This window comes from Cryptomeria japonica, chromosome 7 (assembly GCF_030272615.1).
Source record: "Cryptomeria japonica chromosome 7, Sugi_1.0, whole genome shotgun sequence".
In the NCBI taxonomy this organism is placed as follows: domain Eukaryota; kingdom Viridiplantae; phylum Streptophyta; class Pinopsida; order Cupressales; family Cupressaceae; genus Cryptomeria; species Cryptomeria japonica.
The window spans coordinates 305,158,903-305,172,429 of NC_081411.1; the positions used below are offsets into that span (position 1 = coordinate 305,158,903).

Consider the following 13,527-nt stretch of genomic DNA (forward strand, 5'->3'; position numbering starts at 1 on the left):
TATATATATATATATATATATATATAGAGAGAGAGAGAGAGAGAGAGAGAGAGAGAGAGATGGGAAAATAAAGATGGAAAAATAGAGATAGAAATGCAAAGAGATATAAATAAGGAGAAGTAATATTTTATTTTCCCCTCCCATGCACAGTAATAATTTTTTTTCCCCCTTGAAACTACTCTAAAAATTTGAATGCAATTAAATAAATTAATGTCGAAGGAGAGGAAAGCCACATGAGCTCCATGCCAAGTGTGGAATGACAATGCTAAATTTTATTGGTACGATTAGATTTTTCAATAAAAATAATACATTTATTATTTTGGAAGTGGAAGAAAATCGACAAGGGTATCTAAAATAGAGAGAGTTGTTTACTATTTGAACAAGAAAATTTCTAATTCTTGGACAGTTAACACTTTTAGTTTTTTAGTTAGATATTGACTTCACATTAAAGAGACCAATCTTGGTAATGCTCTCGAATAGAAAAAATAATTTTCTCATTTTTTGAGTTGGATATTGAGTTGACACTAAGAAAATCATTTTAATATTATAATCAACAAAGTGAAAGTAATTGTATCACTTTTTAGAGGAAAAGCAATTTGAAAACGTTAAAGAAATTTTAAAAGTTATAATAAACTATTTTTTATTTTTAATGAAGTCTCGTCACCATTTCATTTTATGAACATACAATGAGATTTGCGTTGACCTATATGAATTGGGATTTGCTAGTTAATAAACTAACTGTATAATGTAATACATTTGTATATCATCAAATGAAGTACAATGATTTGTTAAGAGGTAGCACAGCCATCAACGCTGGTTTCTACACCAGGGCAAGCTCGGAATTCTTTCGGGAGATTGAGTGGGATGAGAAACTTGTGAATGATTCATACGAATGGGGGGAGAAGTTGAATGCCTTCAAACGAGACAAGCTTTTTAGTTGGAATTATGCTTTCAAGGATGCACTTTTGGAAGCTGGAGTACTTCCTTACAATGGGTTTAGTTTGGATCATTTGGAGGGCACCAAGATTAGTGCTTCAACCATTGACAAGGATGGAAGGACACACACAGCTGCAGATATTCTGCAATATGCAAATCCAGATAATATTGTGGTTCTCCTGAATGCTACAGCAAGCAAATGAACTCCCCTCTCCCTGAATATGAATAAGTTTAATAGTATAAGATATATTTCGGAATTTATTTCTACTTTATTCTATATATCTAGACAAATGTAGACAAATCCGTTGGAAGTATTAAATTACAAGGCGTAGTCATCCCTGAACCTTGAAAACGCCTTTGATGTCTTCAACGTCAGGGTTTCCATAGGGAGAATCTCCCCTTTCCAATAAAAAAACAGAAGATATGTGGAATTGTGCGCACCTTGGTGTCGGTGAGAATTGTATGACCTAAAATTAAAGCAATTCAAGAGGACCCACAAGGTTTTCGATAAGTGCAACAATGGTCCTCCTTTCTTTAATAAAACATTTTCAAGTTGGATCAGCTTTTAATGAATAGATTTAGAAAGATATGGTCTTGTTGAAAAAGTGGAGTTCTACACTATATGATCTTTTGTTCTTTGGTGTTTTCATAGCTGTATAACTGGCATTTGTATCAAAAGAAAAGGTGTAATGGTATTGGTTATGTCTATAGTAAGATATATTTTGGGAAATGGATTGTAGAAAAAAAATAAATGATATGAAAAAAAAGGTTGTCTTTATTGTTGTAGGGTTTGTTATTCCTCGCATGTGTCAAAGTTTCTAATGTGCTTCGGTGCAAAAAAATATCACTTTTTCTAGTCATCTAAATGATTATCGAGACATTCAAAGACAAACGCTGGCTCACATATTTGAACTGAAGTAAGTAGTTTAATAAAATTGTATAAACATATTTTAAATAAATCTACTTAGAAACACTATCATTATAAAATATCCATACAACCTTTTTTCTATAAATTTATAAAAGAGAGTATATGTATCTATAATTGTTAGTTCACTTTCTCTATATTTTCTATAAACCCTAAAATAGAAACATATAAATTCTTATTTACCCTACCCAAATGCATTATGAAAATAAACAATAGAAGATAATATCTATTTGTAAAAACAGTAATAAAATAAATAAAAAATATCTATAAAAAAATTATATAAAAATAAAGAAACATAAAAAAATTATTCACTTAAACTATTTCCATTAAAAAAATATTAAATAAATGGTACAAACTTAATTTATTTTACTTTTGAGAGTAAAAAATCTAAGCAATAATAGCAAATTTTTTTGAGTAATTTATAAATAAGTCTTCATCACCTTAGCAATAATAATAATAATAATCTAATATTTTTAACGTTAATAATATAATATTAACATTTTAATAATACAAGTAAAATATAATAATAATATAATAAGTCAATAATATGATATTATAGTAATTAGAACTAGCAATTGCACCTTTGTGTGTAATGGGTATGTCGAATAGGTGTGAAAGGTCAATTAAGAAATTTTTTGGTCCATGGGTTAGTGCGGGATCATGGGGGGCCAAAAAGTGGCGATGTGATAAAAATAGCCTTCTCCACTCGCCTAAAAACATGAAAATACGTGTTGACTTTTTGCTTGGCCTGGGTGTCAGTACACCTTGGCATGGTAATTACCTAAGAAAATCAGATAGCCGATTTTTATTTGTAATTTTAAATTATAAAATGTATTATATAATATATAATGTAAGATAATGTAATATTATATATTATATTATATAATATATAACATATTATTATATTATATTATATATTATATAATACATAATATATAGTATAATATTAGATTATAAAATATTATATTATATTATATTATATTATATTATATTATATTATATTATATTATATTATATAATATTATATTATTATATTATATAATATAATGTTATTTTAAAATAATTTAACTATAAAAATTGGATATCCAATTTTATCATATATCCGATTTTCTGAGATAATATATTTGGACTGTGACAGTCCGTGAGTTATTTTTAACCCATGAGCTGTGCGATTTTGTAGAAATCCGAAATCAGATTGCATCCAATATCCATTTTTTTGCCCAAAAATTGCTAAAAAATACATTGAAAGGTAAGATTTTTATTGTTTTCAATCATTTTCATTCAATTTTTGTATTTTTTTTAATGTTTATTTGTTTTTTCATTGAAAATATGGTTTTTTTAAATCAAATACAAAATTGTTTAAATTTGTTAACTAAATTCAATTGTTTGCATTCAATTAGGTTAAAAATGGGGGATAACAATGAAAACATTGATCAACCACATCCACAACAACCAAACCCTCCTTTGCTAAACTCCCCCTCAATTTAGGATTTGATTGCACAAAATTTGAATGAATTGAGGGGGATTGCAAATGTATATCATAGGATCCCTTGTCTAAACCCAATGTTTTATCCTCTCACATCAATGATAAAGAGTATGGAAACGATAACTGAGGAGCACAATGCCGCCCTTTTGTGGCGAGATTCTATGAGGGAACAATATGCAGATGGCTTATCGTATAAGGAGATGAAGGATCTCAAGATATCGAAAGTCGATATCGCCTCATTGTTTGTTCCTCTCCGCAATGGTCAACCCGTAGACCCCATAAAAACAAAACTTTCTATTAAATGGTGCACAAATGATGGTATTGTGAATTTTTTTGGGGATCGTTGGTGGATGGTTTTTGACAAACCACCCAACAACAATCTTGATGTCCCCTTCTACTTCATAAAAAATTTGTATGCTGAGTTTGTTTTAGGCAAACATGTGAACTACTTTGACATCCAACCTTTCCAGGGTGTGGGCTTAGGTATGCCCCAAAATAGATTTGGGGCAGTTAGAGTAGTCCAGAGCCCATATGTCCCCCCTCCTCCTGTTGATCCCCTACCTCCAGTGCAACATCCAGATATCATTTGTGAGGCAGCTTCACGGACCATATAGACTATTCACTCTTTGAGTAGCCTTTTGGTTTCTCGGGCTGGGTCACTAGCTCAGCCTACTTTTGATGGTAGCAGTGCATCTGGTGGCGCTGACACATCATCCTCGACTCCACACATTTGCGTGCCCCACAGCTGTGTCATGTGTGGGCACATATGCTCGGGTCCATTTTGAGGTGCATGAGATGCAAGATGCACCAGATGTTATGACACAGATTGGAGGATACCCTGGGGAGTCCTCACTTGCTAGATGCGAGGAGGCACCCTCATCATACATTAATGATATAGTGGTAAGATTTGTATTTTCACAGTTCATGCTATATTTTAAATGAATATTTATAATCTAGATAATATTAAGTACTAATTTTTATTTACATGGTCTATTTAACAGTTGATGACTGAGGAGGAGTTGAGATAGATTCAGGAGGGCACCTTGTCGGCCATTTCATTTGGCCTTGATAGCTTGACGGTACATATATTATTGCACCTAGTCACTTGTATTTTATTGTACATACATGATCATCATTTATATTGGTATTAATTAGATTATGTAGTAACTTGCATGTATATCTTATTTTACTCTTGTAAGGCACAAGCAAAACAAGTGCGGGGCAGTGTGATTTAGGATCTGGTAGTGCAGTTGGAGACAAGGGAAAGTTAATTGAATGCAAATATGATTGAATGAATAGTTTAAATAACTTATAGTGATTATACATGTCTAGACATAGATTGATAGTTTCATATACTTGTTGTGTATATGTACAAAGAATTCTTGGCTTCACATCCTTGATGACTACACCCAGTATACTTGAAGATGAGGAAGAAGAAGAAGAGTTGCCTTGAGTACATGTATGTTTATTTTATTTTGTGTATAGTAGATATAATTTGTTATTATCAGTGAAAATTATATGCTAACTTGTATCAATGTCATGTTTGTGATCATATGTAGGTTGTGTATGAAAATATTGAAAACATACCTCCTCTACCGAAGACATACATCAAGAATCCTGCAAATCCGAAGAGAAAACATGGAGATGAGGTAAACATGAATAGTTCAATTATAGTTCATTTTTATGTTAACTTTTCGAATGTGAATTATATAATATAACTAATATTAATCGTGGTTTGTTTTTCTTGTGCAAGATCCTTCAGAGTCGAGCAGTGCGGTGAATAGGATCGATTTTGATGATCCATCAGCAACTTAGGATGTTATAGATAGTTTTGGGATGCTTGCATGTCTAGTTGGCATGTATATTTTGTATATGGACACACATTCACGTATTTAGACATACATTTTGTTTGAGTTGGCGTTTATGACATATTTATGTATGGACATACATTTGTAATCATTTGATATTTTTTATATATACAGAAGTTGATATTTGGTCATATAAATTGTTTCTCATCTGTGCATGGTGTTATCATGAAAATATTTAATCTTCATTCCAATAATTAACAATGGTGAATAATGGTTATTTAATGAACAATAAAATTTATTTCATTTCATCGTAAGTGCTATTTGTATAATGAACAATACAATTCATTTAATAAACAATACTTGATACAATTCATTACGACCCTATGCATGGTCCTATTTTCCCCCCTACTCGGTCGAATGCTCGGGGTCACACCCTAGCAACATCATCCCTTGAGCGCCCTAAGTGCTAAAAATTGTCATACTTTGACAGGCCCTAACTCAAAATCTGTGGCACCTGCAAACGATCTGTTTGAACCTACGGGGCCACAAGAGGGGTCCATACAAAAGCCTACCTCAAATTTTCAAGTTTCCCTATGATTTTATTAGGGCAGCATTTTTTCGGTTGGCAAAAAAATCGTCAGTCTCATTCAATCAAATGTTGTCACGTGGCCAATTTCTCGTTCTTCTCATCATGATGATGAAACATCGGCTCCAACATGTCCAGTTAGGTATTATTACCCTATGCATGGTCTTATTTCCCCTCCCCCACTCGATCAAACGCTTGGGATCATACCCTACTGGCGTCGTCCCTTTAGCACTGTAAGTGCTAAAAATTATAAAACTTTGATAGGCTCTAACTCAAAATCCATGGCACCTACGAATGATCCGTTTGAACCTACGGGGCCACGAGAGGGGTCCCTACAAAAGACTATCTCGATTTTTCAATTTTTCCTATGGTTTTATTAGGGCAACATTTTTTCGGTTGGCAAAAAAATCGTTAGTCTCATTCAATCGAATGTTGTCGCGTGGCCAATTTCTTGTTCTGCTCGTCGTGATGACAAATCATCAGCTATGACATGTCTAGTTAGGAATTATTACCCTATGCATGCTCCTATTTCCCCCCCAGTCAGTTGAACGCTCGGGGTCACGCCCTACCAATGTCGTCCCTTGAGCACCGTAAGTGCTAAAAATTATCAAACTTTGATGGGCCCTAACTCAGAATCCATGGCACCTGTAAACAATCCGTTTGAACCTACAAGGCCATGAGAGGGGTCCCTACAAAAACCTATCTCAGTTTTTCAATTTTTCCTACGGTTTTATTAGGGTAACATTTTTTTGATTGGCAAAAAAATCATCAGTCTCATTCAATCAAATGTTGTCGCGTGGCCAATTTCTCATTCTGCTCGTCATGACAACAAACCGTCAGCTTCAACGTGTCCAGCTAGGCATTATTACCCTATGCATGCTCCTATTTTGGCCCCCCACTGGGTCAAACGCTCGGCGTGATGCCCTATCGGTGTCGTCCCTTGAGCGTCGTAAGTGCTAAAAATTGTCAAACTTTCACGGGCCCTAACTCAGAATTCATGGCACCTAAAAATGATCTGTTTAAACCTACGAGGACACAAGAGGGGTCCCTACAAAATTCTATCTCGGTTTTTCAAGTTTCCCTATGGTTTTATTAGGGAAATATTTTTTCTGTTGGCAAAAAAATCTTTAGTCTCATTCAATCAATTGTTGTCGCGTGGCCAATTTCTCATTCTACTCATCGTGACAATGAACCGTCGGCTCCGACATGTCCAGTTAGGCATTATTACCCTATGCATTCTCCTATTTTTCACCCCCACTCGATCGAACACTCAGGGTCATGCCCTACCGACATTGTCCCTTGAGCGCCCTGAGTGCTAAAAATTGTCAAACTTTGATAGGCCCTAAATCAGAATCCATGGCACTTGCGAATGATACATTTGAACCTATGGGGCCATGAGAGAGGTCCCTAAAAAATTCTATCTCGAAATCCATGGCCCTAACTTGTTCAATGAAAAATATAGATAAACAAGCATTACATTGTAGACACATAATGATCATCAATATTTCCATGTATTGTATAAACATAATTACCATTACACTTGCATGTGACATCCATGAAGGGATATGCAAACATGATTTTTTTTCATTATCAATACAACTACACCAATGTACTCATGTATAGATACATTGTATATCATCAATATAACTAAACCAATTTGCTCATGGAAATTGTATATCATAATAACAAAGTTACATCAATTCACATCCATATACAAATACAACATCCCACATCATATGCATCAGACATCCTCATGTCCTAAGAGAAAAGCTTACGTACAACAATGTCTGCATATAAATGAAGACCAAAATAAGTAACCTTTTTATGCAGAATGAATGTGCTACAAGAAACAAATTATAAGACTTAATAAAAATTAGTTTGTCAAATTATAAATAGATCATTTGAAACATTTTTAAGATGTGCAAGATTGTATAATTATGAAACTTACTAGTTTCTCTGCAAAGTATACAAGCATAACTTTGAAGAAAGACACATGTTAATTAAGGCCCTTCTCACTGCATTTCTCTGCATGGTTGAAGACGATTGTAGATATGGTCATTTCTAAATAGAAATACATTCACTTGACTTATTGTTTATGCACACAATTTAATCTCATTAATGCACAAAGGAATATGTACCATCACCAAGAGAGGGTCTTGTCAACGACGAATGATCTAGCATGAACCTCTATTTTTAAGAATTGTTAGTCTACACATAAAATGCATGGACAAACATAAAGGCTTTATGATAATCAATTCAACTGAAATGCATGATAATAAATGAAAAGGTGGGATTATATACCATAAAAATGCGTCCCTTCGAATTATATCAACAGAACCCACTATGTTGACGCAAAAATCACAATGTGATATTGTTGTATATCAATTGTCATTGGTTGTGTTAGCTTTTGTTTTCCTTGTACACATTGTGCCAACCAATATTCTGATCTCTCTTCATTCCCTTGCAGTGCAAAAATTGCAAAAACATATCCTGGCTGTACAAGAACTGATAGATGGTCATACTCAAGTGAGCTTCCCATGTCATCGTTTGACAAAGATATTGTTTGAGATAAAGGAGTTAGATATTGGGGAACCCACGTATCAACCCAGTCACTTGACTTGCACTGATCCCAATCACACCAAACACAACTCTAACAAAAACATGCCAACGCTCGTGTCCAAATGGTCCATGTACTTGCATCTAAGCTGAGAAATGAATACATCTTTGAAGAATCTTTGATTGTTTGACAATCCAATCTATCTCACACTGTGCCCTCCTCAACCAACTAAAAGAATCTAATCACTACTGAATCAAGAGTACCTCCATGTGGCAATGCTGAACTACACCAATCAATAATAGAACATGCATTAGAGAAATTTGCACCTGAAATCCTCAATTGCTCCTTAACTAGAGCTCTCTTCAAACATGCACCTGCTCCATCATGCTCCCTCTTCCCATTCCCGGTCTAAAGAAAAACACCAAATATGAGGTATACGCCTCTCTACATGCATTCTACTCAACCAATAAAACATACAAGCATTCTTGAATTGACCCATACAATTATCTAACCATATAATATGTCGATCAATTGCAATATATTTCTCATTCAAGAACTCAAAAAAATTCTTGAAAGAATGTTGCACATACTCGGAGGAGTGTGATCTATCATCACTCATATAAAAATGATGCTCCCTGATTATCTTCCCATCCTTTTCTGTACTATCGGGAGCATATCTATATGTAATGTGAAGAAAAATAGCAATCTAGATTGATATTTAGTACTGAGACTGTATCTCATTCTGTGGTTGCAATGTATAGTTCTCTGCAAAATAAACCACCGATACAATAGTGTCAATCGGGAAAGAGTTCTTACACATCTTGAACTATTGATCCAACCACTGAGACCTATGGGTGTGCCTTGCATACTTGTAGAAATGGTTTTCCTTAAAATCCAAAATAAAATCAGCAATACTCACTTCTCTTGAGACTAATTCGCATCTAGAACCTTCACCTACACTCTTCAAAGTATATTTCACTATCTCATATCTTTTTTTCTCAAAATTATTCTTTCCAAACTCATGTTCATTTCCCTCATGAAAACATGAAACAAACTATGACAACCCACCACATTCTGAGCACTTCTCATTCAAACAATCATCTCAATAGAAATAGCAACCATCATGTCTAGGGCATAAAAATAAATCTTGCAAGTCTCTTGATGATCTCGGAAATAACATTGCACCACACTCCTGCAACATCTCATTAGTATGCATCATAGAATGAATATGACATAAAAGTTCATGGTACATTGAAAACTCCGCATGGTACTTGCAACAACAAGTATTATGAATCTTAAGAGGAACACAATAAAATGGTTTCAAAGATTCAAAGCCCCTTTGTGATATTTGCAAATTTGGATGTACTTCACAATTTTTTTTATATAACATTATTTGGCTTGATTCCAAGAAATGTTTGGTCCATGTGGTGTGTGGTCTCGGTTGCCGATTCTTAATTTCAAAATGCCCTTTACATTGGGTGACACTCTAGAATTAGAGTGCCAAAATTGTTGAGTCTCCTCCTTCACATTGTCAGTCATTTTTCTATCAACACATTCAAACCTCCCACCAAAAGCCCATGTATCCTATTGAAGTTGATTGTCATGTCTTTGTATTCGTGCATGTGCTCTATCCAAATATTTACGGTTTATGTTAAAATCAACACAAGTTTGTCTCATTTGACAAGCCTTCCTCAATTGATGGCTTACTAAGGAGGTTGTAATCACTCTTCGAGCAACTCTCTTATCTGTTTCTTTGGTATTCTTTCCAATAGAATTGAGAGAGTCAAATATGTTTTTGGCAATAATAGAAGTTCTCTACATCTTCTTGTTCATACGAATCTTCAATTTGTTTACCAATGGTCTCATCTTTATCATCTTTAGCAATTGAACAAAGGGTTGGCATTGCTCGGTCAATGTCTTATTGCTAAAGTTTTGGTCAAAAAGTTGTGTAGCCCACAACCAAACGGTTCTTGTTGACCTCTTGCCTTCAAGATTCACAATAATGTTCTCATCGATTTCAAGTAATCATTTTAGGGTTCTTGAAGGTCTTGGATTTGGAATTTGTCTTTCATCCATGAGAGGGTCTTCATTTCTAAAGTAATTAGGTGTTACATATGGCTCACTTGGTTGAGCAATTCCACCTTCAATGTCAAAGTTTTCCACATTTTCACCTCCTACGTCAAAATTTTCCACACGTTGAGCATTTTCATTGACCATTTCAACATTTTCAAAATTTTCACTTTCAAAATCTACATTTTCATATTCAATAACTTGTGACACATTTTTTAATTCAATTTCCTCTCACTTGAAGTAACATCAGCAATATTTAACATACCTTGTCTTCTCCTCCTATGACCTTCTCTATCTCTTTCTCTATACATTTCAATTTGGTCATTTGAAATTTTTCTTTTGCGTTTAGACTTCTGACGACTACTAATCCCCATTTACCTCCACAAAGATGCTCCTAAATGATTGACAATGTAAGATTTAACTTTAAGAATCTCCCAAAAGCACGAATTTGTCTCAACCTATTTGAAAACCTGTGATTGTCGACAAAAAACAAAATATGCAAATTGTGGGCTATTGGAATCCACAAAATGGCCCACAAGGCTCTTTTTTATTTACAAAAATTGGATATCCGATTTTAATGTATAAATTTGTGGTCCCAAAATTTTTTCCCATTGATGCCTTTTTATTTGATAAAATCTGATATCTGATTTTATTAGTTATATTTTAGAGAGAGAGAGAGAGAGAGAGAGAGAGAGATACATCAGGGGAGGGGGAGAGTGAGAGAGAGAGACATTGGGGGAGGGAGGGAGGGAGGGAGAGAGAGAGAGAGAGAGAGAGAGAGAGAGAGATGGGGAGAGAGAGAGACATTGGGGAGGGGAGAGAGAGACATCAGGGGAGGTAGAGAGAGAGAGATTATGTCTTAATAGGTCATATGACATAATATAACCCCTTTAAGACATCATATGACCCCTTAGGATACCACATGACCCCTTAAGACACCAAATTGTGTCATTATGGGTCATATTGTGTTCTAATGGGTCATATTGTGTCATATGACCCCTTTAAGACATCATATGACCCCTTAAGACACAATATGACCCCTAACAATACAATACGATCCCTTAAGACACAATATGACCCCTAACGACACAATTTGGTGTCTTAAGGGGTCATATGGTGTCCTAAGGGGTTGTAGGACACCATATGACCCCTATGGACAACATAGGACCCCTTAAGACACCAAATTGTGTCGTTAGGGGTCATATGATGTCCTAAGGGGTCGTAGAACACAATATGACCCCTTAGGACAGCATATAACCCCTTAAGACACCAAATTGTGTCGTTAGGGGTCATATGGTGTCCTAAGGGGTCACATGGGGTCATAAGGTGTCATAACGCCCGTTATATGGTGTCCTAAGGGGTCGTATGTTGTCCGTAGGGGTCATAAGGGGTCGTATGGTGTCCTTAGGGGTCATATGGTGTCCCATCACCCCTTATGACTCCTTAGGACACCATATGGCCCGTTATGACACCATATTGGGTTGTTATGGATCCTATGGTCCTAAGGGGTCATATTATGTCCTACAACCCCTTAGGACACAATATGACCCCTTAAGACACTAAATTGTGTCGTTAGGGGTCATATGGTGTCCTAAGGGATCATATTGTGTCCTACGACCCCTTAGGACACTATATGACCCCTAACAACACAATTTAGTGTCTTAAGGGGCCATGTTGTGTCCTACGACCCCTTAGGGCACCATATGACCCCTAACGACACAATTTGGTGTCTTAAGGGGTCATATGGTGTCCTAAGGGGTGATATTGTGTCCTGAGACCCCTGAGGACACCATATGACCCCTTCAGACACCAAATTATGTTGTAATGGGTCATATTGTGTCATATGACCCCTTAGGACACCATATGGCCCCTTAAGGCACCAAATTATGTTGGTATGGGTCATAATGTGTCCTAATGGATCATATTGTGTCATATGACCCCTTTAAGACATCATATGACCCCTTAGGACGTAATACGACCCCTAATGGCACAATACGACTCCTTAGGACATAATATGATCCCTAACGATAGAATTTGGTGTCTTAAGGGGTGATATGGTGTCCTAAGGGGTCGTAGGACACCATATGACCCCTATGGACAACATAGGACCCCTTAAGATACAAAAGTGTGTTGTTAGGGGTCATATGGTCCCCTAAGGGGTATAGGACACAACATAACCCCTTAGGACACCATATGACCCCTTAAGACAACAAATTGTGTCCTTAGGGGTCATGTGATGTCCTAAGGGGTCTTAGGATATAATATAACCCCTTAGGACACCATAGGACCCATAATGACCCAATATGGTGTCATAATGGGTCGTATGGTGTCGTAAGGGGTCATAAGGGGTCATGGGACACCATATGACCCCTTAAGACATCAATTTTTGTCGTTATGGGCCATATTGTGTCCTAATGCATCATATTGTGTCCTAATGCATCATATTGTGTCATATGACCCCTTTAAGACATAATATGACCCCGTAGGACACAATATGACCCCTTATGGTACAATATGACCCCTTATGACACCATATTGGGTCACTATGACCCCTAATGACATAATTTGGTGTCGTAAGGGGTCATATGGTGTCCTAAGGGGTCATATTATGTGGTATGACCCCTTAGGATACCATATGACCCCTAACGACATAATTTGGTGTCTTAAGGGGTCCTATGGTGTCCTAAGGGGTCATAGGACACCATATGACCCCTATGGACACCATACAACCCTTTATGACACCATATGGTGTCATTAGGGGTCATATAGTGTCCTAAGGGGTCATAAAGGGTCATGGGACACCATATGACCCCTTAAGGCACCAAATTGTGTTGTTATGGGTCATATTGTGTCCTAAGGGGTCATGGGACAACATATGACCCCTAAGGACAACATATGACCCCTTATGACACCATATTGGGTCATTATGGGTCTTATGGTGTCTTAAGGGGTCATATTGTGTCCTACAACCCCTTAGGACACCATATGACCCCTTAAGACACCATATTGGGTCGTAATGGGTCCTATGGTGTCCTAAGGGGTCATATTGTGTCCTACGACCCCTTAAGACACCAAATTGTGTTGTTATGAGTCATATTATGTCCTAATGGGTCATATTGTGTCATATGACCCCTTAGGATACAATATGACCCCTTATGA

The 13,527-nt window shown here is 36.0% G+C and overlaps 1 protein-coding gene across 1 annotated transcript; it reads left to right on the forward strand.

Annotated features, from left to right (window-relative positions):
- Positions 1–770: 770 nt before the first annotated feature.
- LOC131039822 ((R)-mandelonitrile lyase-like) lies at positions 771–1,139 on the forward strand. The gene has a single exon (XM_057972674.2). The coding sequence runs from the start codon at positions 771–773 to the stop codon at positions 1,137–1,139; it is 369 nt and encodes a 122-aa protein (XP_057828657.2).
- The last annotated feature ends 12,388 nt before the right edge of the window (positions 1,140–13,527 follow it).